Source organism: Fundulus heteroclitus, chromosome 8, assembly GCF_011125445.2.
Source record: "Fundulus heteroclitus isolate FHET01 chromosome 8, MU-UCD_Fhet_4.1, whole genome shotgun sequence".
In the NCBI taxonomy this organism is placed as follows: domain Eukaryota; kingdom Metazoa; phylum Chordata; class Actinopteri; order Cyprinodontiformes; family Fundulidae; genus Fundulus; species Fundulus heteroclitus.
The window spans coordinates 2,147,577-2,175,419 of NC_046368.1; the positions used below are offsets into that span (position 1 = coordinate 2,147,577).

Below are 27,843 nucleotides of genomic sequence, written 5' to 3' on the forward strand. Positions count from 1 at the left end.
GTTTGGCTCAAAACGGGCTGTCTGGGTTGGATGGTGCCGTGGAGCCTCCGAGCAGCAGCAGCAGCAGCAGCGCCACGGTGGCTGAGAGTGAAAGACGTTGCTTTCTGGGAAGGTAAAGATTCAATTTAATTCAATTCAATTTTATTTATATAGCGCCAATTCATGAAACATGTCATCTCAAGGCACTTTACAAAGTCAAAATCAATCATATTATGCAGATTGGTCAAAAATTTCCTATATAAGGGAACCAGTTGATTGCTTCAAAGTCCCGACAAGCAGCATTCACTCCTGGAGAAGCGTAGAGCCACAGGGAGAGTCGTCTGCATTGCTGATGGCTTTGCAGCAATCCCTCATACTGAGCAAGCATGAAGCGACAGTGGAGAGGAAAACTCCCCTTTAACAGGGAGGAGAACCTCCAGCAGAACCAGAACCAGGCTCAGTGTGAACGCTCATCTGCCTCCACCCACTGGGGCTTAGAGAAGACAGAGCAGAGACACAGAAAGCTCAGAAGCTCACATTGACCCAGGAGTACTTTCTATGTTAGAGAAGACAGAGCAGAGACACAGAAAGCTCAGAAGCTCACATTGACCCAGTAATCTGTTCTACAGTAGATGGTAATAGCGGGTGATCTGTCTTCCCTGGATGATGTCACAGCTAACAGAACGTCTAAGGAAACCCAGCAGGTTGAGACCTGCAGTCTGAGAACGAAGTGCTCTGTTAGGAACATACGGGGTAATTAGAGCTCTGATATATGAGCTCTGCAGATCAGAACAAAGACCTGGACCAGCATGGTTCTGTGGGGGGATCCAGGTGAATGTACTGGGTCTGACCAGGTCAGAGCTGCAGGATATGAACCTGAAGCTGCTGTTCTTTGTTTATGGTGAAACTGTTGCTTCGTAAGTTTCAGTTTCTCAGGAACCATGTGACCAAACGGTGTTGGCCTCCTCCTCTGCTCAGAGAATAATCTGCTGAACTCTGATTGGCCCATTTGGTTTCTGCGTCACAGAACTTCATTAAGTTGTCAACAAACAGTGAAGTTGCTGTTATTCTGGAGAACCCAGAGGAGGAACATCACCAGCTTTATCTGCAGAATAAGGTGAGTAAGGTTTATTTGTTCCTCTGCTTTCACAGACAAACCATCACAAAGCGTGAGACAGTAAAAGATAAAACAATTATTAAAGTTAAGTGTTGGAATAACAAACAATAAAACCCACATTGAAAGAACCCTGCGTCGTTCTCAGGCATCCGGGTCAACAACAGCAGAACTTTGTTCAAGGAGAACAGGGAGGTCATGGTGTGGAAACATCTACGGAGCGAAGGTCCGGTTGCCTCGGTTCTGGCAGAGTGGTTACAGTTTAATAAATAAAAAAAATCATCATTCAGCAGAATGGCTGTTTGAATGAGACAAAGTAAAGGCTGCCGTAGGCGGGTCATGCGCACCGACAGGTTCACTCTTCACACATTTAACTCCAGGAAGAAGTTTACAGCCAAGCTGGAATGTTTTCCTCCATCGGTCAGCTCATGTGTTAAAAAAAAAACTGGGATTAAGATAAAATAAGATAGGCTTTATTGATCTCACATTGGAGAAATTCACATGTCACATCGGCTCAGTAATCAGTAATCAGAAGAAGATGCCAAAAGTAGGACAAGGTGCATCAGGTATATACAGTGTGTCCTCATTTATACAGTGAATCATAAAGAAGTAGATAAGAAAATAAAAATAAAGATACAAAATAGAAATAAGGCAGAAGATGTCTTAAGTACATTCACGGTGACTTATATACATGTGTATTGATATATATTCAGGTGTAATAGCAGCAGAAGTCACTTCTTTCAGGATTATTGCAGAGTGTATTAAATAGAATTCCTCATTAGTTATTGCATGTTGGTTATTACAGTTACAGCTATAGTTACAGTTGTGGTTACAGTTGTGGTTACAGTTACAGTGCAGCATTGTATAATCTGGTAGCAGCAGGAATAAATGACCTGCGGTAACGCTCCTTTTTACAGACAGGATGTTTTAGTCTGGCACTAAAGGAGCTGCTCAGCTCCTCTACAGTCTGGTGCAGGGGGTGGAAGGTGTTGTCCATGATGGATGTGAACTTGGACAACACCCTCCTCTCAGCTACTTCCTCCACAGAGTCCAGAGGGCAGCCCAGGACAGAAGTGGCCTTCCTCACCAGCTTATTCAGCCTCTTTCTTTCCCGCTCTGTGCTGCCTGGAGCCCAGCAGACGACAGCGTAGAGGAGGGCTGAGGCCACCACAGAGTCATAGAAGGTCTTAAGCAGAGGTCTGCTCACTCCAAAGGACCTCAGCTTCCTCAGGAGGTGGAGGAGGCTCTGGTCCTTCTTATACAGAGCGTCGGTGTTATGAGTCCAGTCCAGTTTATTGTTGACGTGAACACCCAGGTATCTGAAACTCTCCACAGTTTCTATGTCCTGCCCCTGGACGTTCACAGGTGAGTGAGGTGGGGGTCTTCTCCTGAAGTCGATCACCATCTCCTTGGTCTTACTGGTGTTTAAGCACAGATGGTTCTTCTCACACCAGTCCACAAGTCCATGATGACCGACCGGTACTCCAGCTCGTTCCCCTCAGACACACAGCCCACAATGGCCGAGTTGTCAGAGAACTTCTGAAGGTGGCAGCGTTCCGTGTTGTAGATGAAGTCCGAGGTGTAGAGGGTGAAGAGAAACGGAGACAGAACGGTGCCCTGGGGGCCCCGGTGCTGCAGAGTGCCACCTCTGACTGACAGCCGTGCAGCCGCACGTGCTGAGGGCGGTTAGTGAGGTAGTCTATGGTCAGTGAGGTAGTCTATGGTCAGTGAGGTAGTCGATGGTCAGTGAGGTAGTCCATGGTCAGTGAGGTAGTCCATGGTCAGTGAGGTAGTCTATGGTGAGTGAGGTAGTCGATGGTCAGTGAGGTAGTCTATGGTCAGTGAGGTAGTCCGTGGTCAGTGAGGTAGTCGATGGTCAGTGAGGTAGTCTATGGTCAGTGAGGCAGTCGATGGTCAGTGAGGTAGTCTATGGTCAGTGAGGTTGTCCGTGGTCAGTGAGGTAGTCCGTGGTCAGTGAGGTAGTCCGTGGTCAGTGAGGTAGTCTATGGTCAGTGAGGTAGTCGATGGTCAGTGAGGTAGTCTATGGTCAGTGAGGTAGTCTATGGTCAGTGAGGTAGTCGATGGTCAGTTAGGTAGTCCGTGGTCAGTGAGGTAGTCTATGGTCAGTGAGGTAGTCGATGGTCAGTGAGGTAGTCCATGGTCAGTGAGGTAGTCTATGGTCAGTGAGGTAGTCCATGGTCAGTGAGGTAGTCCGTGGTCAGTGAGGTAGTCTATGGTCAGTGAGGTAGTCGATGGTCAGTGAGGTAGTCTATGGTCAGTGAGGTAGTCGATGGTCAGTGAGGTAGTCGATGGTCAGTGAGGTTGTCCGTGGTCAGTCAGGTAGTCCATGGTCAATGAGGTAGTCCATGGTCAGTGAGGTAGTCCGTGGTCAGTGAGGTAGTCCGTGGTCAGTGAGGTAGTCCATGGTCAATGAGGTAGTCGATGGTCAGTGAGGTAGTCTATGGTCAGTGAGGTAGTCGATGGTCAGTGAGGTAGTCTATGGTCAGTGAGGTAGTCGATGGTCAGTGAGGTAGTCTATGGTCAGTGAGGCAGTCGATGGTCAGTGAGGTAGTCTATGGTCAGTGAGGTTGTCCGTGGTCAGTGAGGTAGTCCGTGGTCAGTGAGGTAGTCCGTGGTCAGTGAGGTAGTCTATGGTCAGTGAGGTAGTCGATGGTCAGTGAGGTAGTCTATGGTCAGTGAGGTAGTCTATGGTCAGTGAGGTAGTCGATGGTCAGTTAGGTAGTCCGTGGTCAGTGAGGTAGTCTATGGTCAGTGAGGTAGTCGATGGTCAGTGAGGTAGTCCATGGTCAGTGAGGTAGTCTATGGTCAGTGAGGTAGTCCATGGTCAGTGAGGTAGTCCGTGGTCAGTGAGGTAGTCTATGGTCAGTGAGGTAGTCGATGGTCAGTGAGGTAGTCTATGGTCAGTGAGGTAGTCGATGGTCAGTGAGGTAGTCGATGGTCAGTGAGGTTGTCCGTGGTCAGTGAGGTAGTCCATGGTCAATGAGGTAGTCCATGGTCAGTGAGGTAGTCCGTGGTCAGTGAGGTAGTCTATGGTCAGTGAGGTAGTCGATGGTCAGTGAGGTAGTCTATGGTCAGTGAGGTAGTCGATGGTCAGTGAGGTAGTCGATGGTCAGTGAGGTTGTCCGTGGTCAGTGAGGTAGTCCGTGGTCAGTGAGGTAGTCCATGGTCAATGAGGTAGTCGATGGTCAGTGAGGTAGTCTATGGTCAGTGAGGTAGTCCATGGTCAGTGAGGTAGTCGATGGTCAGTGAGGTAGTCGATGGTCCAGTCCAGATGTTTGTCCACCCCAGCGTCCTCCAGCTTCTCCCTCAGCAGCACCGGTCTGATGGTGTTGAAAGCGCTGGAGAAGTCAAAGAACATGACTCTCACAGCACTCCCGGTGGTCTCCAGGTGGGTGAGCTGCAGCAGGTAGATGATGGCGTCCTCTACTCCGATGTTTGGCCGGTAGGCAAACTGCAGTGGGTCCAGGGTGGGGCTGACCACGGTGCGCAGGTGAGCTAGGATGAGGCGCTCCATGGTCTTCATCAGGTGGGAGGTCAGGGTGACTGGTCTGAAGTGGGCCGGTTCCCTGGCATGCGGTGTTTTGGGAACTGGTACCACACAGAAGGTCTTCCACAGGGTGGGTGGTTCTTCCCATAATCCTTCTTTGCTGCCCTGATCCTCCACTGGAGCTCCTTCTGAGCTCTACGCTGCTCCTCTCTGTCTCCTGAGTAGAAAGCCCTCTTCTTCTGATTCAGGAGGACTTTCAGCTCAGGGGTCACCCAGGGGGGTTGTTTGGAAAGCATCATAGCCGTCGTGTGGGCACAATGCTCTCCCCACAGAAGTTCATATAATCAGTGATGCATTCAGTCAGGCTGTTAATCACCATGAGAGCTTTGGAACATGCTCCAGTCTGTGGATCTCAAACAATCCCTCAGTCTCTCACTGGCTTCGTCTGACCAAACTTTCACTGACTTCTTCTGCGCTATTGTCCTCCTCACCAGTGGAGTGTAATGGGGGAGCAGGAACACGAGGTTGTGATCAGAGCGTCCGAGTGGGGGGAGGGGGGCGGAGGTGTAGGCGTCCTTAACATTGAGCTTGATTATTAAGGGCTTTATACGTTAGAAGGAGAATTTTAAATTCTATTCTTGATTTAACAGGAAGCCAATGAAGGGAAGCTAAAACAGGAGAAATATGATCCCGCTTGTTGATTTTCATCAGAACTCTTGCTGCAGCATTTTGGATCAGCTGAAGACTTTGAACTGCATTTTGTGGACTTCCTGATAGTAAAGAATTACAATAGTCCAGCCTTGAAGTAACAAATGCATGGACTAGTTTTTCAGCATCACTCCTGGACAGAATGTTTCTAATTTTGGCGATATTCCTGAGGTGAAAAAAGGAAACTCTGGAAACCTGTTTAATATGGGATTTAAATGACATGTCTTGGTCAAAAATAACACCAAGGTTTTTTACTTTATTACCAGAGGCCAAGTTAATGCCATCCAGATTAAGTGATTGATTAAGAAGTTTATTTTTTGAGGACTCTGGCCCAAAGATTACAACTTCTGTCTTGTCAGAATTTAAGTGCAGGAAATTTAAAGTCATCCAGCTTTTGATGTCATCAAGACATGACTGCAGTCAAAGTAACTGATTGGATTCATCAGGATTTATGGATAAATATATTTAGATTTATTATTAACATGGACAAACTGGAATCTGTCCGACAGATAAGATTTAAACCAGCCTAATGCTTTCCCCTTAATCCCTACAGTATGCTCAAGTCTTTGTAGGAGAATATTGTGATCAACTGTATCAAATGCAGCACTGAGATCTAACAGGACAAGTACAGACACAAGTCCATTATCTGAGGCCATGAGAATATCATTAGTGACCTTCACCAGAGCTGTTTCAGTGCTATGATGAGCTCTGAAGCCTGACTGAAACTCCTCAAGTAGGTCATTACTTTGTAAATGTTCACATAGTTGATTAGCAACTACTTTCTCGAGAATTTTAGATAAGAAAAGAAGATTAGATATAGGTCTGTAGTTTACTAACTCATCTTGATCAAGAGCTGGTTTCTTAAGTAAAGGTTTAATAACAGCTACTTTAAAAACCTGTGGTACATATCCATTTACTAAGGATAGATTAATCATGTCTAAAATAGGGCCACTGATCAATGGGAATACCTCCTTAAACAACTTGGTTGGCATTGGGTCTAACATACAGGTAGAAGGTTTAGATGAAGCTAAAATTTTAGATAGCTCAGAAAGCTCTACTGCTTCTAAACAGTTCAGACACTGCGCAGGTTCTAAAGATTCCTCCAATGCTGCCTCACTTACTGAGGATGAGTTAATCATGTTTGGGAGGATGCCAATTATTTTATTTTTAATGGAATCAATTTTATTTGTGAAGAATCCCATAAAGTCATTACTGCTAAGAGCTAAGGGAATGGATGGATCAACAGAGATGTGACTCTGTGTAAGTTTGGCAACTGTACTGAAGAGAAATCTAGGATTATTCTTATTCTCCTCAATTAATGATGAAAAATATGCTGCTCTAACTCTACGAAGGATCTTGTTATACAACAATAGACTGTCCCTCCAGATTAGGTAGGATTCCTCTTGGTGTGTAGGGCGCCATTTTCTCTCCAATTTCCTAACATTGTGCTTCAAGGAACGCAGCTCTGAATTAAACCAAGGAGCCAGCTTCCTGTGAATAATCACCTTCTTTTTCAAGGGAGCTACATTGTCTAATGCAGAACGCAATGAGGAAGTCACATTGTTAGCAAAGGTATCGATTTGTGAATGGGAAGAAACAACATTTCTGCAATACGGAGGATATTAAGAGGGGGACAGACTCTTTAAAGTTTGATGCAGCAATATCCGATAAAGATCTACTATAATGGAACCCTCTTTTGGGGGTGGAGAACTCAGATTAAACTCAAATGTTATTAAAAATGGTCAGATAGGACAAGGTTGTGAGGAAATACTGTTAATTCTTCATAATCAATGCCATATGTCAGCACAAGGTCTAAAGTATGGAGCCAAGAGTGCGTCGGTTCATGCACATTTTGAGCAAAACCAATTGAATCTAGGATAGTTTTAAAGGCTACACTAAGGTTATCACATTCTGTGTCAACATGGATGTTAAAATCACCCACTATAATAACCTTATCAGTATTTATCACCAAATCAGATAAGAAGTCTGACAGCTTATCCAAAAACTGAGTGTAAGGGCCTGGTGGACGATACAAAACAACAATCAGAAGAGGTTTTATTGCTTTGCAGTTTGGATGAGAGAAACTGGGGGTTAAATGTTCCAAAGAACTGTAGTTATTAATTGGCCTTGGACTAATTAATAAATCAGACTGAAAGATGGTTGCTACTCCTCCTCCTCCTCCCAAAGATCTGGGAATGTGGAAATTTAAATATTTGGAGCGAATTGACTCATTTATACTAGCGTAGTCCTCTTGGTTTCTGTGAGACAAAATAAATCTGATGAAAGGTTCTGACAGAGTGATTACAGTGTTACTGTTTCACCGTGCCGTGACTACGGTGAAGCACCCTCGGTGGACCCAGTTCGTTTTACCCAGTCAGGCGACCCCCACTTACTTATTACCTTGAATGTAGGACGCATAAAACAGACAAGTATGCTTTTAGTTATATTTTATCTACGTAAAGACAGAGAAATAGTTACAGTCACACCAGCGCTGATGGGCCCCTGATCGGCAGGAAGGCCTCGAGTGCTCATCACACAAACATTATAAAGGGATCTCGGGACACACCCATACAAGGGCGGTACACATCCAAACTGTGACATCAGCAGGGAAGCTGTGTCACCTCTGGGGTGGTATCTGATAGATATGTGCCAATCTTTTGGGTCAGTGCCATCTAAGTGTGCCATGCAGTTCTGGGATAAACAGCTCGTTCCACTTGACCTTGTTGATATCCTAACAGTCCCCCTGATGATGTGTCATTATGGCACATCACCAAAGATGATCAACCAGTGGAACGACAGCTCTCAGTCTGTCTCTCTCCCAGAACAGTCGGTCATTCCGTCCAGTCCAAGCAATCCACGCACGTCAGCTTCCGGCTTCCAGAGTCCATCCATCTGTGATCTCCATGGCAGTCGATAGTGCGGTTCAGTCTCTGGGGTCACACAATCTCTGCTGGTGTGACTGAAAAGCACTTTGTAAAAACAGTCCAGTTGTCCGTTAGCCCCCCCTGTTGGTGTGCCCCAAAGGCACATCACAACGAAAACAGTTCCAAGAAAAGGGCCGGACAAACCACAATGGAAACATCTTAGCATCAATCAGCATGAATACTTCATAATTCAGCCTTTTTTACTCAAGCCCACAGTCCAAGCATTTTATCTACAATTTAGGGTTCAACTATTCAAGCTAGGCCTGTTTTAGGTTCCTATGCGCACATTATTTTAAGTTTACTTTAGACTATATAAGCTAAAGGTGTACCTTAATCAAGGCCAAATTCGTCTACTCTACCCCCACCCCAAGAAACCTCCTACTCGGTCCTCCACTCTCCATTCCTATGGACAACGATCCATCACCTTCACACCTCACAAATCCAAGAGTACCAGTAGGGGGCATCAGAGGGCAGGCTGAGCCTTAAGCAGGAAAACCCCATCTCTCTAAGAAATGGTAAAAAACCCGATAGAGCCCAGTCTAGGGGAGTCCCACTCTGGGCCAATCTGAGCGAGAAGACACCCTGTATTGAATCTAAAAATTAAGCTTACCAAGTAATTTATGGATCTGTGATAGCCATCAGATCCTGGTTTTCTATATAACAAAGCAAAAAGATTGCAAGAACTGTAGGTCTTGGTGTGTGTGTCTGTAACAGAGAGTTTCCATTCTTAGTCATAAAGCCATAGCGATCATCATAATGCAACATCACAGTATAAACATCATAACACATAAGATCAAACATGGTGATGGAAGTCAGTGGAGAAGAGAAAGGAAAAAATCAGTTTTGTGATATAAAAAGTGTCTGTACGTCAATAACGCAAAGTTAATGAAGCCTTCAGGCCATTCAGGCACAAGGCAGAAAATAATCTAATCGCGCTTAGGGTCTCTTCAGGCAACTCCTCCCGTTGAAGAATAAGGAATCAGAGTTCACTGGCTTCTTCATCCCCAGTCCTCTTCTTGGTTCCTCCGCATGGACAAAAACAATTTAGTTGGATGGTAATGAGTGTCCTGTCCTTTTTCAGGCAATAAGCATTTTATCCCCAGTAAAATGCTCTGTTGAGATGGTTGGCAGACACCAGGCCTTGTTTACTGTTGGATAACAGAAACAAGGTGTAATTAGTGTTCTTATCAAGACTCCCAATCCTTCTTTCATTTACCTTCTTCAAACACTTTCACATCCAGATATTTCCGTTCACAATTATTGTGCTCTTAGCTTAACCTCCTTTACTGTAATCATTAGATCTTGCATTACCCTTATATAAAAGAGAAATCTGAAAGTTCAACGTTATCTGCAGCAGCATTTCTCTATAATTCTTTCCCATGTGTGTCTCACCTTACAATTGTCCAACAGTTGAAAAGATCTCTGCAATAGAAATTTATCATCATATGTTTCATGGCTACTGTGACACGGTTCATCTCAATTTATCTAGCACACAAGGAATTGTATTAAAACCTTTCAGAAACTTCTTACTGAACCAGCTCCAAAATACTTCACATTTTTCTAAAAAGTCCAACAGAAAAACCCTTAAGTTTGTAAAAGAAAGTTCCACTATATATATTTGCAGAATAATGTTGTGATATTAATAAGAAGCAGCCCTATGTACTTCTTGTCTTATTTTGAAAAGCTCAGCTAAGAGAAAGGAAGTGTGTGCATGCCCCTCGCCCACACGGAGTTGTGATTGGTTGCTATTCAGGAAGTGGGTGTAGCCCAGGGCGGAGACAGGAAGTAGTTCTGTGAATCTGTTTCAGCTTGACGTACATCAAACCAACCGTGCTTCTGTTTTAACAGACAGCTTTCGTTAACAATCCTGGTTGTATCTTGCGTCCCCCTGTTTAAATCTTGTGTGAAACAAACCTTTAACCTGTAGTATGCTGTGAGCAGTAACTCATAGTTTTTTCTTTTAACATCATCTCCCCCTGAACATTTAACTGCTCCACACTGCTCTAGATAGATTTTTATCAGACCTTAAACCCTTTTCAGTCCTCCAACATTAGTTTAATAGATAATACTTCCAAGCATAATTTTATCCCCAAGTAAATCAACCCTTTAACAAGTATCTAGTTCTTGTTCTCATGTGTTTAGTTTATCCTTGAAAAACCTTAAGCAGACATTACTCCGAGTGATTTTCTTACATTCTCATACATTTATTATTATTACCTTTGTGATCTTATATCACCCAGTGATCTATAAATCCTTATTTTATGTTTGCACCGTCTTGTCCCAGCAGATTAAAAATTCCCATTTTAGAATTTGCTTTTTTGTTTCATCAATCACTGTCTGTTGTGATTATTGAAGAAATTGTGCAGTTCCTTTAAACCCTCTTAAATATTGACCACCCGTTGGTAAATGATCGGCTTTAAGTTTTGCCCTTCTTCTAATTCTTTGTTTAGCCTTAGTATCTGCACCTTAAATTGACGAATAGTGGAATTCTTTGTATAAACACTTATCTATGTCCGTATTTGTTTTGGCCTCTATAATTTTGTTCTTTGCATTTTAAGTGTGAACCTGGTCAGGATAGAGAAAGTCATCTCCGATGCTCCTTTTGGCAACCCCAGCAAACCCAAAAACAAAAATGTTCACTGTCAGTGTTAGGTTATAGGTAATCCCTGTGGGAACACGACGTCGTCTCCTTTGTTCAACCTGGTTCCAAGCGCCTGGGACATCGAAACACTCCACCACCTGCGACAAATCTTTTACATTTTCAAACCACAGCAGCAATTCCTGGGTGTCCACACCCCCTGTCTGAAATGTCTCTCGTCGTAAGCCCAGGCTTTCAGTTTATCTCCTGTTAAGTGTCCCCCTTTAGAGCCCATTTACCCCAAAGAGTCCAAGAGTGTGTTTTAGGTGCGTTTCCTGAACGCCAACCTCTCCATGTCATGTTCATGAAACCTTGTAGTTGAATTCTATCACCTGTGAAGCAAAGCAGTCATGCATAGTTCTTTTCAAGATTTTCTTTATCACAGCAGTAGTGTCACTGTCTGATGCCATTGCAGCTCTGATGTTCCTCAGAGCCAACCTTCATGCATTGATATCATGTTGGAGCTGTTATCCTCATCTTGTGTCCAGGAGTGCTTCTGCTGTCCTGACCAGATTCCAAATGTCCAACTAATCTAATTGACCTCATTACTTTTCTGCATGTACAAGAGGACGATCGTTAGATTATCCTGGTCTAAAAGACCACTAGGTTAATAGATGGCTAAACTATGTTTATGTGTTCTTTTCTTCTGGATGTTTTAACATTTAGTTAAAGAACAACTATTGTGCTATTTTGTGTTTAAACAGATAGTTTTTAAGTCTCCTCACACCTTTTAGGTAACTGCGTACAATTCCAAACTATTTACATTGGTGCTTTAATCCTAATTTACCCAAGTTATTTATTAGAATAAGGCATTATTCTAAACCTGCAGTTATTCTGCTTATATTGAAAAATTAGCTTGCTCACTCGTTCGTTCAGTCGGTTATGCTATTAACTGTTGCTGTAATGCCTACTTTAACTTTTTCGCCCACTAGTTTTGTCATGATCATAATTATCGCCCATTGATGTAATAGCATACATTGTTCTTATCCACTTTCCTTTTACGTTTAAACGGCCCCTCTATGTAATCCCCAATATAAGTTGTCAAGCCTTTTAGGTTTAGCATAATTACTTAAGCTGCTCTATGCTCCCATCCCGTAACTTAATATTTTGGTGCAAAATGGATGTCTTTTAGCGGTTCCCCCCTATTTCCTCTCATGCATGATGTATTTTATGAAGCTTATTGTATCTTAAAGGTGCCTCTTTGAATCTACTTCAAAACCCCTTGTGGGGTTAATAAAATTCCAAAACATATTTATATGTATTTTAAATGATTTAAATAAAAACCTTGTTAGAAAAGTAAAAGAAAATCCTTCTTATCAGCGGCCCAAAATCTCTACCAGCTTTGTTTCCAGACCAGTACCACTTGTCCGAATGCGTTTGACCCTCTTATCGCTCGCTAATAACAGCTCTGACCTGAAAGAATTAACATCCTAGGGGTTTAATAATAATCTTGATTGCTTTTAATCTGAAAGTTTTTTTCTAATCGCATCCGCCAATGTGTATGTTTCTAATGTGTGTTTTGTGTTTTAATTATGTGCAGGAAAATCTGATGTGAAATGCAGAAGGGGTGTCTGCCAACTCATCTTTGTTTCGTGTTGCGGTCCATTGAAGGTTATCCGATGCCTCTGTCTTTGCCCCCGCAATTAGTTGTCCATTTTCAGTCCTCATGTCTCAGTTCAGTACCACAACATCGTTCCAGGACGAGCATTGTCCATGAATCTTCTTTCTCCAACCGTTGTGTCTGAAACCACAAGGAATTCTGCCAGCATTTTGCCAATATGGATTTTGTCCAAAATCAAATTGTCTAATAAAAGAATTGTCTATCTTCATCCGTAGTGTAGTGTAAATAAGTTGAAAAGAAAAAATCAAAACAAAAATTACAAGAAAACTGTCTCAAAACAAAATCAACCACATCGTTCCCTCTGAAACAAAATTATTCTTGAAGTTTTTCACCTTTACCCCAGATCTTGATCCCTTAAAAATTTATCCAAGCAAAATATTTTACAGACAGTTCAACCTCTTTGTATAAGTTCATTAAAAACATTTCTCTTAACTTTGTAGCATCACATTCCCTACTAAACCTCTATGCAGCTTCTGCAAAAATTACTGATTTTTTGTCCAAAATTTGATCAAAAACTGGATTAGGCAGGAGTCAAGTACATCACCTTTTTCTCCTTGTCCCAAGGATCAGCCCCCATGGCACTGCGGCACTGTTTCTGTATTCTCTCGCATCTGAGAATGTCTAAAATGAGACTAAATCTCTATGTTAGCACATCCCTATCATATTGACCAGGTTTCTTTGCAAAGAAAAAGAAGCAGAAAGATAGAGCTGTTAATAGCAGAAAGCAACAAACAATTTTAAGACACCACCTTTCCTGCCGGAAGATCTCCTCAGTCAAAACTAAGTATAATTTAGTGTCCAAATCTGATTATAACTCCTTACCGCACTGTCTCCTCAGAGCCCCCCGTTGGCAGAAAGGTGGCGTCTCCTTTATTCTGAAAGCAATAACTCAGAGAAAAACAAGAGTGTTAATAGCATGTAGTTAAAACCCTGGTCCCCTTAGTGTCACTTTAACGTGATGTTGTTCTGCTGATCCTGGGAAATTAGATCTATTCCTCACCTTTCCCCTGAACTCCGTTCAGAACCCCCCAACAGAAAGAAAACAAAAAACAAAAGAAATTAACAAACAAAAACAAACAAAATTGTCTTCCAAGGAGCACAATTATGTCTATTACAATATGACATAGGTTTTTGACGTACTTTTTGATATCCTTCTGGTCCTTTGACCATGTGTATTTGCTGTTAGTAATACTTTTATTCATATATAACTTTTCAATCTAAATTGGTCAAGGGTGAAACTTTAATCAATGATTTTCTCTTTTAGTTTTTTGAGCTTCTAGTGTTTTTCTGTAAATGATAAGTGTTTTCCCGTAAGCATATTGAGAAGGCTACCCAAAAACAAAGAGATTAGAAGTAGAATCCCTTCAAAAGCTGGCTTTATTTTATTTTTTCCCTCTGACATAGTTTTCGTGCCCCTAGGCCAGAACACACAGACCCAGCCTTGCCATAACATTCAGATGTTTACATCGTGGTCAGATTTGTTTATCATATCTTTTGTCCTGCTTCAGGTTAAACTGACCCTCTGAGGCTTGCCTCTGCTCAGCATAACTAATAACATCAGATGCTTTTGTAACCGATGACATGCTTAATGTGGCCTTGTGATATCTTGACACTTCTCTAAATTTCTCATTAGCTGCATTCAAATCCCCAGTAAAAAGAAATAAAATAAATTAATACAGAACCCTTAGAAAAGCAACCATATTTAGTCCCATACAGTTTGTTTAAAGCACAGTTTGTCTCATCTATTTAAATCAAAACTCATGTATATCTTAATGCTCTTAAATTCTTCTTTTTAGGCAGCTGTAAAATCCTTAGTTAAAAATCTCCCATTAAACATATCCCATCCGGTTCCATTTCTCCCAAACATTCTCCCATATGCTCCCCATATGCTGTTTGCCATTTTATTAATGTTCCAAAATTACAATATAAAAGCTTTTACTCTGTTATTATTTCAGCTGTCATGAATTCATTGACGAACACAAGCCAAACGCAATCTAATAGCATAACTGAATACAGCCCTAACGCCTCTGGTTGCTGTATATTGCATATTTAAGCTCCAAACAACAAAAAAAACTTTATCCCCAGTCCCAAGTATTTCCTACAGCCCTGGGATATTTTCTGTTTAAGACACGTTAGCATATCTCAGTGTAACAACTTAATTTGGCCAGATATTTAATGTTAAAAAAACTTTGTTATTTAAATCTCTCTTTTACTTTTACCTTTTTGTTAACCTAGTCCATGCTTAAAATGTCATTTGAATTACGGAGCTGCAGTTCTCCCAAAACAAATGATCATCTTGAAACCATGAACAATAATTTTTAACCGAATTAATTAATTCACACAGAAGAACGTTTAGTTACAAACGACACATACATACGTACAGTTACATACAGTTACATACATACAGATACATAGAAACTGACGACATTCAGACAAACAAACACACGCAGGCCTTTACTTCTGACAGGGAGGAAGGGCTGGTCAGATCCTAACGACGGTTAGGGCAGCTTCTTTCAAAATGCCCTGGGTAACCACACGTCCAGCACAAGGGCACATCATAACCTTTGGTTGGTCCCTTTCTATGATTTCTGTACTGCTGTGTATCTCTGCTGGGAATTTGTCCCCATGGAGGACTCTGATACATCTGAAATGGTACTTCTGGAGGGAGGGATCCCACAAACTGGTCTGAACCAAACACAGGTGTCGGGGCCATAACCATCTGAGCTTTTGCAACATTCTTCTTCCTCCTCCTCCTTTTACTTTGATTGTCTCTCAGCTGTTGTAGCTCTTCAGCTACGAGTTGTTGTTTTAAGTTCTGTATATCACTGCTAAGTTGCTTCATGTTTTTATCATCTATATCCAGCTGATGAACCAAAGCTGCCATCCATTGATCTAAAGGCATATCATAACTCGCAACCATTCTATACATGTTCTGCTTAACATCCTGTACCTGGCCCTTTAACATTGCTTGTTTAAAGAGTTGCTGCAGCGTGACTGATAACGGGCAAGAGCCTGTGTGGTTTTCCCATACCATCAACATTCTGTTCACATATGCTGAAGCCGACTCCCCTGCACAACGTGTAGTGTCGTTTAAAAGGGCAGAATCCGTACTTACCGGATAAAACGCCCTCAGTGTGCTCCAAAGTTGCCGTGCCACCGGGGCCAGAGGAGCAGCTGTTCCTAGTACGTCAGTTCCAGCAGAAACTTCAACCGCATGTACCTCTTGTGGTTCCAGGTATGCTGATAAGCCAGTCCTCACATCACCAATAGCCAATACATACCCGCTTAAAGTCTCCACGAATGCTTGGATCCAAAGGTGCGCCCCTTTTCTGGGATCAGGGAACATGTGCCTCAGATGAACGTTGTCAGCACATGAAAGAGGGCTGTAAACAGCTGCATTCACCTGTCCTGTAGCACTGTGAGTCTGAAACAATGGCAGTTGCACACTTTGTTTTGTTGCAGGTAAAGAAAGATCAGTTTCGCTAGAATGCAGGTTACATCTGGGTCTTACGTCACAGCTTATCTGTCCCCCACATAACACCATACCAGGCACCTGCACCGAAGGGTCTGATGAAGTCACCACACTCCTGGCCTTGGATAACAGTTCTCCCTTATCACCATGCAGATTGTTTTGCATAGTTGTGTACTTACCTTCTTGTTTGAAAGAAGATGATTCCCTTAACCCCCTGCAGATTTTCACTCTCTTGTTGTTTGTCGAGGCCTGAGAAGCACATGCTGCATCACCCGTTTCTACTTGTGCTTGGGCTAGTCTATTTTTTAAAATTTGCAAATAGTAAGTGCACATTTGGGGCTCTGGTGGTGACCCTTCTGTATCACCAAAAACCCCGTCTCTCCTCATTTTTTCACACCACTCCTCAAATTGTTTTAAATGGTTTTCAGCATCTTTATGTGGGAAGCTTGCCATTATGCTCCTTTTTCCTGTCTCCAGCAGTGTTCCTAAAGAACCCCCCTGGAGCTCATTTTCTGCCTGATTCTCAGCCATTCCAGCACTCACACGTCTTGGCCAACCTGCTGGGACAGCGTCCTGACCCCGGTCCAATGAGAGCTTATTTTTTATCTCTCAGACACCAAAACTTATTATGTTCCTATATGCCTTATTATTGTGTTTTTACACGGCAGTTTCAATGAGCCAGTGTACTCAGGATGAGAAGGCCCTTACCCTTCACTTCACTTCCACGGCTCAATGACAATAACGTGTCTCACACACACACACACACTCACACTCTCTCTCTGGCCAATCTTTAGTTAACTCTGTAGGTACCTCCGGTCTCAATCTCATACGCGCTCGTTTTTCGAAAAAGGCTGCTTTTATATTACCGCAAAGACGAAGATTTTTATGTTCGTCCTCGCGGAAAATAAGGGAGCTCTAAACCCACAATTTCTAGGCTACACGATGTTTAAGAAGCCACGCGTGTTCTCAGTCTCATACGCGCTCGTTTTTCGAAAAAGGCTGCTTTTATATTACCGCAAAGACGAAGATTTTTAGGTTCGTCCTCGCGGAAAATAAGGGAGCTCTAAACCCACATTTTCTAGGCTACACGATGTTTAAGAAGCCACGCGTACAGGCGTGTCTGTCAGAATGGCCGCTTTTATGCTACGCACAGAGGAACACGTATTTTCCTCTGTGCCTAACAAGGGGACCTTTTAAACCCTAAATTCTCAAGGTGCACAGTATTTTCGGAACCCTGGCCAAGGATTCCCGGACTCTCACCTCTGTGACCGCACGCAAATCCCAAATTCTTATCGACACGTTTGCAAACAATTATCCTCAAACCTTTCTCTCTGCCTTTAGGAGTACAAAAAGTCGGCCCTCCAGGAAGAAAAAGACACTAGGAGATGAATGAAATCTCCTTACCTTTTATGCGGCCGCACGCTGTGTGTTTTTCTTCCGGAATGACGTCCTGGCCGGAAAACGGAAGGTGGTATGCCGCCTTTTGGGTCCGGGTGGAAACACCAATTTTGTTACTGTTTCACCGTGCCGTGACTACGGTGAAGCACCCTCGGTGGACCCAGTTCGTTTTACCCAGTCAGGCGACCCCCACTTACTTTACTACCTTGAATGTAGGACGCATAAAACAGACAAGTATGCTTTTAGTTATATTTTATCTACGTAAAGACAGAGAAATAGTTACAGTCACACCAGCGCTGATGGGCCCCTGATCGGCAGGAAGGCCTCGAGTGCTCATCACACAAACATTATAAAGGGATCTCGGGTCACACCCATACAAGGGCGGTACACATCCAAACTGTGACATCAGCAGGGAAGCTGTGTCACCTCCAGGGTGGTATCTGATAGATATGTGCCAATCTTTTGGGTCAGTGCCATCTAAGTGTGCCATGCAGTTCTGGGATAAACAGCTCGTTCCACTTGACCTTGTTGATATCCTAACAACAGTTTAATAATGGACCTGCACTGGAGACGCTCCTTCAGCCCCAGGTTTTCATCCTTAGTGACCCAAGAGAAGCTGTAACAAAGGCTGATCTCAGGACAGCAGCAATATTTGATCAGATGAAACTAGAACAGCTGACAGGTCGGTTCAGATGTAAAATAACCTTCAACAGGACCCAGGAGCTGCTGGTCCGGGACGGTGCCAAGTGTTAAACTGTCTCCTTTATGTGTTTCTGGCAGAGAGAAGAATCCAAACATTCAGCGACCTTCAGAGATCATGGGTGTTAGCAGGATGAAAGACTTGGTTAAAGAGTCAAAGGCTTTGGAACGTTTTGTGTTCAGGAACAGCTGGGTCATCATCGATGGTCCGAACCTCTACTATTCTCTGTATTTTAACTCTGACCCAAAGCTGGACCAGCAACATGGAGGAGATTACTCTGCGTTCAGAGAGTTGGTCTTGAGCTTCTTCAACAACCTGAAGAAGTGTAAGATCACACCGCTGGTGGTTCTGGATGGAGGCTCAGAACCTGGGAAGGAAGACACCATCAAAAATCGAATGCAAGATAAAATTCAAAAAGCAAAAAGAATTTCTGAGACCAAGGCCCAAAGATGGGAGAACATCTTACCTCCTCTGGTCAAAGACATCTTCATCCAGATCCTTCAGGAGGAGAAGATAGAGATGGAGCAGTGCCTCGGAGAGGCAGACCAGACAGTTGTTCGCTACGCCAATGAGAAGAAATGTCCGGTTCTGTCCAATGACTCTGATTTCTACATCTTTGATTTGCCAGAAGGCTTCCTTTTAATTGATGAATTTCAGTGGAACAAAGTTGAGAAAGGAGGCATTCCTGCCCAACGCTACAAGATCTCAGCCTTCTGTGAGCATTTCAATGTTGACCGTAACCACATGGCTCTCTTTGCTGCAATATCAGGAAATGATTACTCACGATTAGAGGACAGGGGAGAGTTTATTAAACGATATCCTGAACCCCAGCAGCCTGAAACCCAGCAGCCTGTAGTTCATCAGCCAGCCATCCTCCATTTTCTAGCAGGTCTCAGGGGGAAGACAAATGAGGAGGCTGTGAGAGCAGCTCTACAGCTGGTTGGTAAAACCAGTGAGGAGGACATCAGACCTTTCCTGGAGTCAACTCTAAAATACAACGTGGACCAGGAGCCACCTCGTCCCGATCTGCCAGCATGGGTCATCACTGCAGTTCAAGCAGGAAGTCTGACCTCCTTCGTCACATCCGTGGTGACCTACAGGTCGATGACGTTGACTCCACTGGTGGAGGACTTTTCTAAGCCCAGCAGCTATGCAGCTTCTCTCCGTCTCCGAGAGTTCTTCTACGGACTGTTGATAGGAAAGCAGCCATGCAGGGAATATGACAGGAACGGGACCCAGATAATTGATCAAGTAGTCACTCCTGAGTTACCAGCTGGGACAGCCGAGGACCTGCAGAAGCTGGAGCTGGCACATCTGAACGAGGTAAAAATGTTAAAGGTTTAGTCAGATAAGTTTTTTACTTAAGTCTGTGTTGAGTTTACGGTAAAACCATCTGATGGCTCCTCACCTGGGTTACCAGCTGAGCAGGTAACCCAGGTGAGGCAGCATGGAACACCGGTGAAGACCTTACTAGCTTGATGAGCAGCCTCCAGCGTTTAAACAGCCTGGTTATGACTTCACAGCTGAAGGTATGGGTCCAGTCCAGCAATAAAGCGTCTAAATTGTTCTCCCTCTTTGGCATTAATCCCCTTTAGAAGGAAAAGCTTCCTCTATCAGACGGCAGATGTCTGCAGCAAACACCGTAGAGCCTCACCATGCAGGCAGACTGCCTTTATGTAACCGTGGACAAACATGCAATTAGTCCACAAACGGTCTTCAGATGGTCTTCATGGTCTTCACCATGACATCATCATGGAGCCGCGGACGGCAGCCACGGTGTGTTGGTGCGCTCTTTTTTGCTTTGTTTTACTATTTAACTCTGGCTTTTGCGATGATACTAGGATCTCTTACACCCGAGAAGATCTCATGAACATCAGGACTACAACACCCTGATGTTCATGAGATGAACATCAGTCGGTATGGAGAATGTTCACAGCCATTGGGCTGGGAGGGAGGGAAAGAAAGGTTGCAGCTCGCAGGATGGGGGAGGCAGCGGAAAAAGTCTCCTGCTGGTTATGGAGTAGGAGGGAGGAGGTTAGCTGGAAGCCAGGAGGAGGAGATGGGCAGTGACTCGGCCATCACTGCCGACCCACCACCGGGAGGCTGTTGTGGTTCAGGGTCGAAACAGCCAGTAAATGGTGGATACCACATGATGACATTGATTCCTCCTGGCAATGGCTACATTCACTCAGGGTGAATGAAGGAAAAGCATCGTCAGATGTACGTGTATTCCAGAGGATTTATTCCCTACTTTTCTTCTCCCTACGCTGGAAATTTTGGACATTCTGGTCAAAAGTGCGCTCACCTTTGCAAACACAGCGAAACGCCGGAGAAGAGGGAAACGCGCTGATGCATCATCGCCAACGCGGACTCCGCTCACCGCTACCGGGTATAATCCTGTCCACCGTGCATTATCTGTCCAACAAACTACAAGAACTGAAACTGATGCTGGGCAGAAACAGGGACTTCTCCTCATCTGCTGTAACAAACTCTTCAGAAGACAGAACCCCCTAAAGCTGCTGGACCAGACTCTCTCCATCCACCCTGAAGCACTGTGCTGATCAGCTGTCTCCAGTGTTCACAGACATTTTTAACACCTCACTGGTGACATGTCACGTGCCAGCCTGCTTCAAATCTTCCACCATCATCCCTGTTCCCAAGAAGCCAAGGACCAGAGGACTTAATGACTTTAGACCCGTCGCTCTGACCTCTGTGGTTATGAAGTCCTTTGAGCGCCTTGTGCTTTCACACCTTAAAGCAGGGGTGTAAAACTCATTTCTATATGGGGCCACTTTCGCGTCATGAAGTCATTAAAAGGGCCGGTTGCACGTGTATAGACGATACTTTTCATTACATAATTTCATTTCAGTTCACACAGAAGTATAAAAAATGCACAGTAACATAAAAGTAGCACCCTTAGGCCCAGTTTATACAGTTTTTCTGCAAAAAAAGTTGATTTTGGGGAGAGTTACACTTATAGGAGGCACAGTTTTAGCCACTTTATACACTTTAAAAGGATATATGCCTCTACTTTATGACATGATATGCCTTTTTTTTTTGGCTCCTGAGGGCCGGATAATTTACCTTGACGGGCCGGATTCGGCCCGCGGGCCTTGAGTTTGACACCTGTGCCTTAAAGAAATCACAGATCCCCTCCTGGACCCCCTACAGTTTGCCTACAGAGCCAACAGGTCTGCAGACGACGCTGTCAGCCTGGCCCTTCACCACATCCTCCATCACCTGGACTCTGCAGGAACCTACGCCAAGATCCTGTTTGTGGATTTCAGCTCTGCCTTCAACACCATCATCCCAGCTCTGCTTCAGGAGAAGCTCTCCCAGCTGAATGTGCCCGACTCCACCTGCAGGTGGAGCACAGACTTCCTGTCTGACAGGAAGCAGCAGGTGGATCACAGACTTCCTGTCTGACAGGAAGCAGCAGGTGGATCACAGACTTCCTGTCTGACAGGAAGCAGCAGGTGGATCACAGACTTCCTGTCTGACAGGAAGCAGCAGGTGGATCACAGACTTCCTGTCTGACAGGAAGCAGCAGGTGGATCACAGACTTCCTGTCTGACAGGAAGCAGCAGGTGGATCACAGACTTCCTGTCTGACAGGAAGCAGCAGGTGGATCACAGACTTCCTGTCTGACAGGAAGCAGCAGGTGAAGCTGGGAAAACATGACTCTGACTCCCAGCTCATCAGCACTGGTTCCTCCCAGGGCTGTGTTCTTTCTCCTCTGCTCTTCTCCCTGTACACCAACAGCTGCACCTCCAGTCATCAGTCATCAAGCTCCTGAAGTTCCTGATGACACCACTCTCATGGGACTCATCTCTGATGGTGACGAGTGCGCCTACAGGTGGGAGGCTGACCATCTGGTGACCTGGTGCAGGAGAACAACCTGGAGCTCAACGCTGTAAAAACAGTGGAGATGGTTGTGGACTTCAGGAAGAACTCAGCCCCAGCTACCCCCATCACCCTCTGTGACTCCACCATGGACACTGTGGAGTCTTTCTGCTTCCTGGGAACTATCATCTCCCAGGACCTAAAGTGGGAGCTGAACATCAACTCCCTCACCAAGAAAGCCCAGCAGAGGATGGACTTCCTGAAGAAGGCAGCAGAAGAACTTCAACCTGCCAAGGACAATGATGGTGCAGTTCTCCTCCTCCATCATTGAGTCCATCCTCACCTCCTCCATCACCATCTGGTACGCTGGTGCCACCGCTAAGGACCAGAGCAGACTGCAGTCCATCAGAACCAGAACCAGAACACGCTGCAGTCCATCAGAACCAGAACCAGAACACGCTGCAGTCCATCAGAACCAGAACCAGAACAGGCTGCGCTCCATCAGAACCAGAGCAGACTGCAGCGTGTCATCAGGTCTGCAGAGAAGCTGATTGGCTGCAATCTTCCATCTCTCCAGGACCTGTAGCCTCCAGGACTCTGAGGCGTGCAGGAAGATTGTGGCTGATCCCTTCAGCCCCGTCACAGACTATTTCAGAACCAGAACCAGAACAGGCTGCGGTCCATCAGAACCAGAACCAGAACAGGCTGCGCTCCATCAGAACCAGAACAGGCTGCAGTCCATCAGGATCAGAACCAGATCAGGCTGCCCTCCATCAGAACCAGAACCTCACGCCACAACAACAGTTTTTCCATCTGCTACCAGCCTTGTCTTTTGTGGCTGAATAGTTTGTTCTAACCGTGTCAGGCAGGCTGTCCTACCTAAAAACCGTCTCAGGTCTCAGATTCAATAAAACGATCATGAACCTCATTTCTGTTCAGGCTCCTGAGGATCTGCGTCAACGCGTCTTGTATGAAGCTCTGAGATGTTCCACCTCAGACACTGAAAACGTTCCAGACCGCCTGAAACTGCCGCTCTGTGTGACCCGGTTCTGGTTTCAGTACCGCCAACAGAACCACCCAGACGCGTTAAACGAGTCCTGTCTCCAGGCGCTGCTCCTGGGGTTTGTGTATGGAGAAGATGGTGCAGGTGAGTCTCAGCACACCTGGATCTCACCTGAAGGCTCTGAAGGACCATCAGCAGCTGATATGTGTCCATGTTTGTTCTCCAGACCTGAGCTTCAAGGTCAGGATTGATGGTCTGCTGCCTGGAAACCAGCCTGTAAGCTGCCTGAAGCTCGGTGTTGCTCATGCATTCAGCCAGTGGCAGAACTGCATGAGGCAGAGCCTCCACCTGAACCAGCTGCTGAGGTTCCCTCTGCCAGAACCTCTGTGTTACCGGTAAACCCAGCAGGTCACAGCTTCAGCTCTGACATGAGACCCCCCAGCTGTCCTGACTGTCTTCAGGAGACAAAACGATCTTTAGCTGACTGATGTTTCTGTGTTTCAGGCTCTACTGTGGACCTCTGCTCCACCAGCTGCAGAAGGTTCTGGAGGGAAACACCAACATGTTCTCAGAGCTGAGGAACCTGCTGGATGAGGAACACAGCGCTCTCCTGGAGACCTCACTGAGGATTACGGGTTCTCAGTTAGCTGGAGCCGAAGAATGGCAAACACAGAAGAGGAAGAAAAAGAAGCAAAAAGCCCCTGAAAGCAGCGACAAGAAACAACGGTGAGAGACAGCAGATGTTCTCCAGATGTTCTCCAGATGTTGGTCCACATCAGAGGAGACCTTCGTCCTCTTATGTTTAACGGCTGTTTTTAACCCCTGCTTTAAGCAAAAACCTTTTCTCTGTTTTAAACCCAACAATCAGTCCTTTAATAAAGGCATTTATTTCACATTTAGCGGCTCTTTCTGCACACATGATGCAGCTGTGACTCCTTCAGGTGGGATTAGTCTGTTGTCTGAAAAACAGCTTTGTGTCTCAGGCTGTTATGTTCTTCATCATGAATATGATCGGTTTATTTCCCTTTATTATGGGTTCATTAGCAGTTTATTTTGTGTTTATTCTCTGATTATCAATTTATTTTCTAGTCCAGGATTTTCTTGTTGATTATCTGCTTATTATCGGTTTCTTATCCGGGTGTTTTGTGTGAATCCAGATTACAGCTTTGGTTTATTTTGGGCTATCAGGACGACCTCCTCCTCTTGGTAAACAGTCAGGAGCTTCAGCTTCTCCATGAATCTTTGTTGGAGAACAAAGATTATGTAGAGAAGTTTATATTTGTGGCTTTTTATCTTTTTATCATGAAAAATTCCTTTTTAAATAATGTGCAACTGTGTGTAGTGAAAATGAAACATCAAAAAGCTGTCCTATTTACATAAAGAAATAAAATAAACATCAATCAGAAACATGTGGTCACTTCAACGAGATTCCAGAAAATCTCGTGAACTTCCTGTTAAATGAAACCAGAGAATCGTCTTTGTTGATGTGGGTAAAGATGACGGCGGTAAAAACCCTTCACAGCAGTAAGTTCCTGTAGTCAGACTCTTTTCTAACGCCGTGATGTTTTTCTCTGAAAGAGAAAAAGTCCAGACAGACGGTTAAAGTTTACAGGCTTCTGCAAAAGAGGAGAGAGAGACGTTAGAAATCTAACAGAATACCGAAGGTGTCTCTCCAGGTTTCTCTACTCAACCCCATCGATTCGTCTCCTTGCAGCCATTTTTATTTCATGTGACCAGGATGTGGTTACACTGTCACCTCCTTATCTGAGCCTCCTTTCCACTTCTAGCACATGATCCCCTTTGTGGATGCAGCAGTCATGAGTTACCTCCTCTCCCCAAGGGTCAAATGTGCAGATTTTATCTCCACAAAAGCAGAGAGCAACTAGACTATGAGTGTATAAAATGGTAGAGGAGGCCCAAAAAAACTCCTTATGATGCGTAAGATTAATGGACATCGTGTTCCCTCGCCTGGACACGGGTCACCAGGCCTGGTGGGGCATGTTGGCGAGCGCCTGGTGGCCGGGCTTTGACCCATAGTCCATGGAGGGTCCATCGATAGTCGAATCTGGGATTCAGGAAGAGCAGTGTGGTTTTGGTCCTGGCCGTGGAACACTGGACCAGCTCTATACCCTCAGCAGGATCCTGGAGGGGGCATTGGAGTTTGCCCAACCAGTCTACATGTGCTTTGTGGATCTGGAGAAGGCATTCGACCGTGTCCCCCGGGGGATCCTGTGGGGGGTACTCCGGGAGTATGGAGTACCGGACCCTTTAATAAGGGCTGTCAGGTCTCTGTACGACCGGTGTCAGAGTCTGGTCCGCATTGCCGGCAGTAAGTCGGACTCGTTTCCAGTGAGAGTTGGACTCCGCCAAGGTTGCCCTTTGTCACAGATTCTGTTCATAACTTTTATGGACAGAATTTCTAGGCGCAGCCAAGGTGTTGAGGGGATCCGTTTTGGTGGCCTTAGGATTGCGTCTCTGCTATTCGCGGATGACGTGGTCCTATTGGCTTAATCAGGGCGCGATCTACAGCTCTCACTGGAGCGGTTCACAGCCGAGTGCGAAGCGGCCGGGATGAAAATCAGTGCCTCCAAATCCGAGACCATGGTCTTGAACCGGAAAAGGGTAGAGTGCCTTCTCCGGGTTGGGGAGGATGTGCTGCCCCTAGTGGAGGAGTTCAAGTATCTTGGGGTCTTGTTCACGAATGAGGGGAAGATGGAGCGGGAGATGGACAGGCAGATTGGTGCGGCGTCTGCTGTGAAGGACACGCTGGAGGGACAGTCTATTGTTGTATAACAAGAGCCTTCCGCAGAGTTAGAGCAGCATATTTTTCATCATTAATTGAGGAGAACAAAAATAACCCTAGATTTCTCTTCAGTACAGTTGCCAAACTTACACAGAGCCACAGCTCTGTTGATCCATCCATTCCCTTAGCTCTTAGCAGTAATGAGTTTATGGGATTCTTCATAAATAAAATTGATTCCATTAAAAATAAAATAATTGGCATCCTCCCAAACATGATTAACTCGTATTCAGGAATCTACTCTGAGCAGGTTAAAGCTGGAGGAGCAGGTCCAGGAAATGCTGCTGCAGTGGTTTCTATCCACGTCTCACAATAAAACACTGCAAGTATTCAACCAGAGCTCCAAAATAAAAATAAATGGTTTTCTTTCTAATAATAATTGAACTTTACTGATCTCACAATGGAGAAATTCACTTCTGCATCTTAACCCATCCCCTTGGGGAGCAGTGCGTTTCCACTGTGTGGCACCTGGGGAGCAATCTGGGGTTAAGGGTCTTGCTCAGGGAGCCAGAATGGCAGCTTGTGGGAGTTGAACTCAGAACCTCTGGGACCGAAGCTCTGTGCTCTAACCACTAGGCCACCACTCTGTCTGCAGATCTTACATTCAGTAATATATAGGGTCTTCCAGGATTTAGCGCCATGCTGCTGGTGCAGAATGATATAAATCTGATCACTCGTATTTCAGTCTGAACAGAGCGGACAGACACCCGGGTCCAACGGGACAGTCTGGTGTCCCGTGTGGAGAAACGATTACTGTAATCTACTGAAAATAACAGCAGGCACCAACGTTTCTGTCTCCTGTTGCATCAGAAAAGCCTTCATCCTGTCAGCGCTGTAAGCTGTTAGTAGGCTGGTTAGTTAATATCAGGAGTTCAGCTCAGAGTCTAGAAAGGACCCCTGGTACCCGTTCTATGCTTGATCTGTGTTCTGTAGATCCAGACACTAGTCTGAAGTCGAGGGGAAGGTGGGAGGAAACAAAGAGTCCCTGAACCAGACAGGTGGAGCCAGGCCCATGCCCTTATGAGGCCCTAAGTGAAATTTGATTTTGGGGCCTTCTATTTCAGAACACCAGACCAGGTGTACCTTCTATGAAGAGAAAAATGACAGAACAAAAAGTTAAAAGATGAAATAACAACAAACAATGCAGATTGGAGAGCAGTAGGAGAACTCAGCAGAGTGAGAGAAATAGACCCTGATGTCCTCCAGCAAAAACTGGAGGTGTGCATTACCGCCCCCATCTGGGTGGAGTCTGGTTCTTGATGGTTCCGGATCTCCATCACAGACATCATCAGGGTCTCTCATGCCCTCTGTGCCTTTATTTCTACTGAGGAAGATGTTTGCCCAATTAAAATAAATCATAACTCTAAATTCTTACCTGATTTCCAGACTGTTTGGTTTGTTACAAACAGCAGAGACGTGGTTATGATCCAGGACGCTGTCACACATAAAACACGTTTTGATGCGTTGATACGTTGTTTAAACAACGTATTTCATAAATGTTTGACATTTAACAGACAGACATATGGCGTATTGATGTATACATACGTGTTTTCCCTTGAACAAAGGCCTGGAAATGTTCTTAAACATTTCCAGGTAATTCCAGGGTCTTACACCCTGCTTGCCAACAGGCTGGAGCTTAAGACCCTTGAATAACAACTGTTCAGGTTCTTGCATGTGTTTGTACTCTGTAACTCCAGGGTTCTTATAGGCAACGAGATTCAGCCTTAGTTTGTGAAATACAGTGATAACAAATCAATAAACATAAAATTATGGTCCATCTGTTGGGTTTCTGCAGTGTTCTCTCACCAAGTAAAAAGCATGTGATCTACTTTCATTAGTTATCTCCGGTTATTTTAACTAAAAGCTGCACAAAATGCGGTAAAGTTGCTCCCTCTGCGTTTACTCCTGTTGGCTCCTATGGCAGCCTAAAGTAGGAGAGACCCATCCAAGATGGCGGCGCCGCAGAACTGGCTCCAGCACCTGCGACTAAATAAATAATGACTATGGTTTCAAGTGTGTGTATGTACGGAGGTAATTTTGTCTTTTTCTTCTTCAATCTGATCCAGACTGAGGCAAATTTGAAGAACTCAACTACTCAGACTCGATACAACCAAACACTTTCTGTCCACCAGGGG

The 27,843-nt window shown here is 44.7% G+C and overlaps 1 protein-coding gene across 1 annotated transcript; it reads left to right on the plus strand.

Moving 5' to 3' along the window:
* Positions 1-23,638, plus strand: LOC118564006 (protein asteroid homolog 1-like). The gene is made up of 6 exons (XM_036140688.1): positions 1-112; positions 1,007-1,096; positions 18,143-19,385; positions 22,845-23,052; positions 23,135-23,303; positions 23,413-23,638. Exons 3-6 carry the CDS (start codon positions 18,180-18,182, stop codon positions 23,636-23,638), a joined length of 1,809 nt encoding a protein of 602 aa, XP_035996581.1. The 5' UTR covers positions 1-112; positions 1,007-1,096; positions 18,143-18,179.
* The last annotated feature ends 4,205 nt before the right edge of the window (positions 23,639-27,843 follow it).

What these genes read in the sequence shown, in the direction of transcription:
- LOC118564006 (XM_036140688.1), top strand. Translation starts at nt 18,180, where the DNA reads ATGGGTGTTAGCAGGATGAAAGACTTGGTTAAAGAGTCAAAGGCTTTG. An exon ending in AGCTGGCACATCTGAACGAG is followed by an intron (nt 19,386 to 22,844) that starts GTAAAAATGTTA and finishes ATTTCTGTTCAG; the next exon opens with GCTCCTGAGGATCTGCGTCA. An exon ending in CCAGAACCTCTGTGTTACCG is followed by an intron (nt 23,304 to 23,412) that starts GTAAACCCAGCA and finishes TCTGTGTTTCAG; the next exon opens with GCTCTACTGTGGACCTCTGC.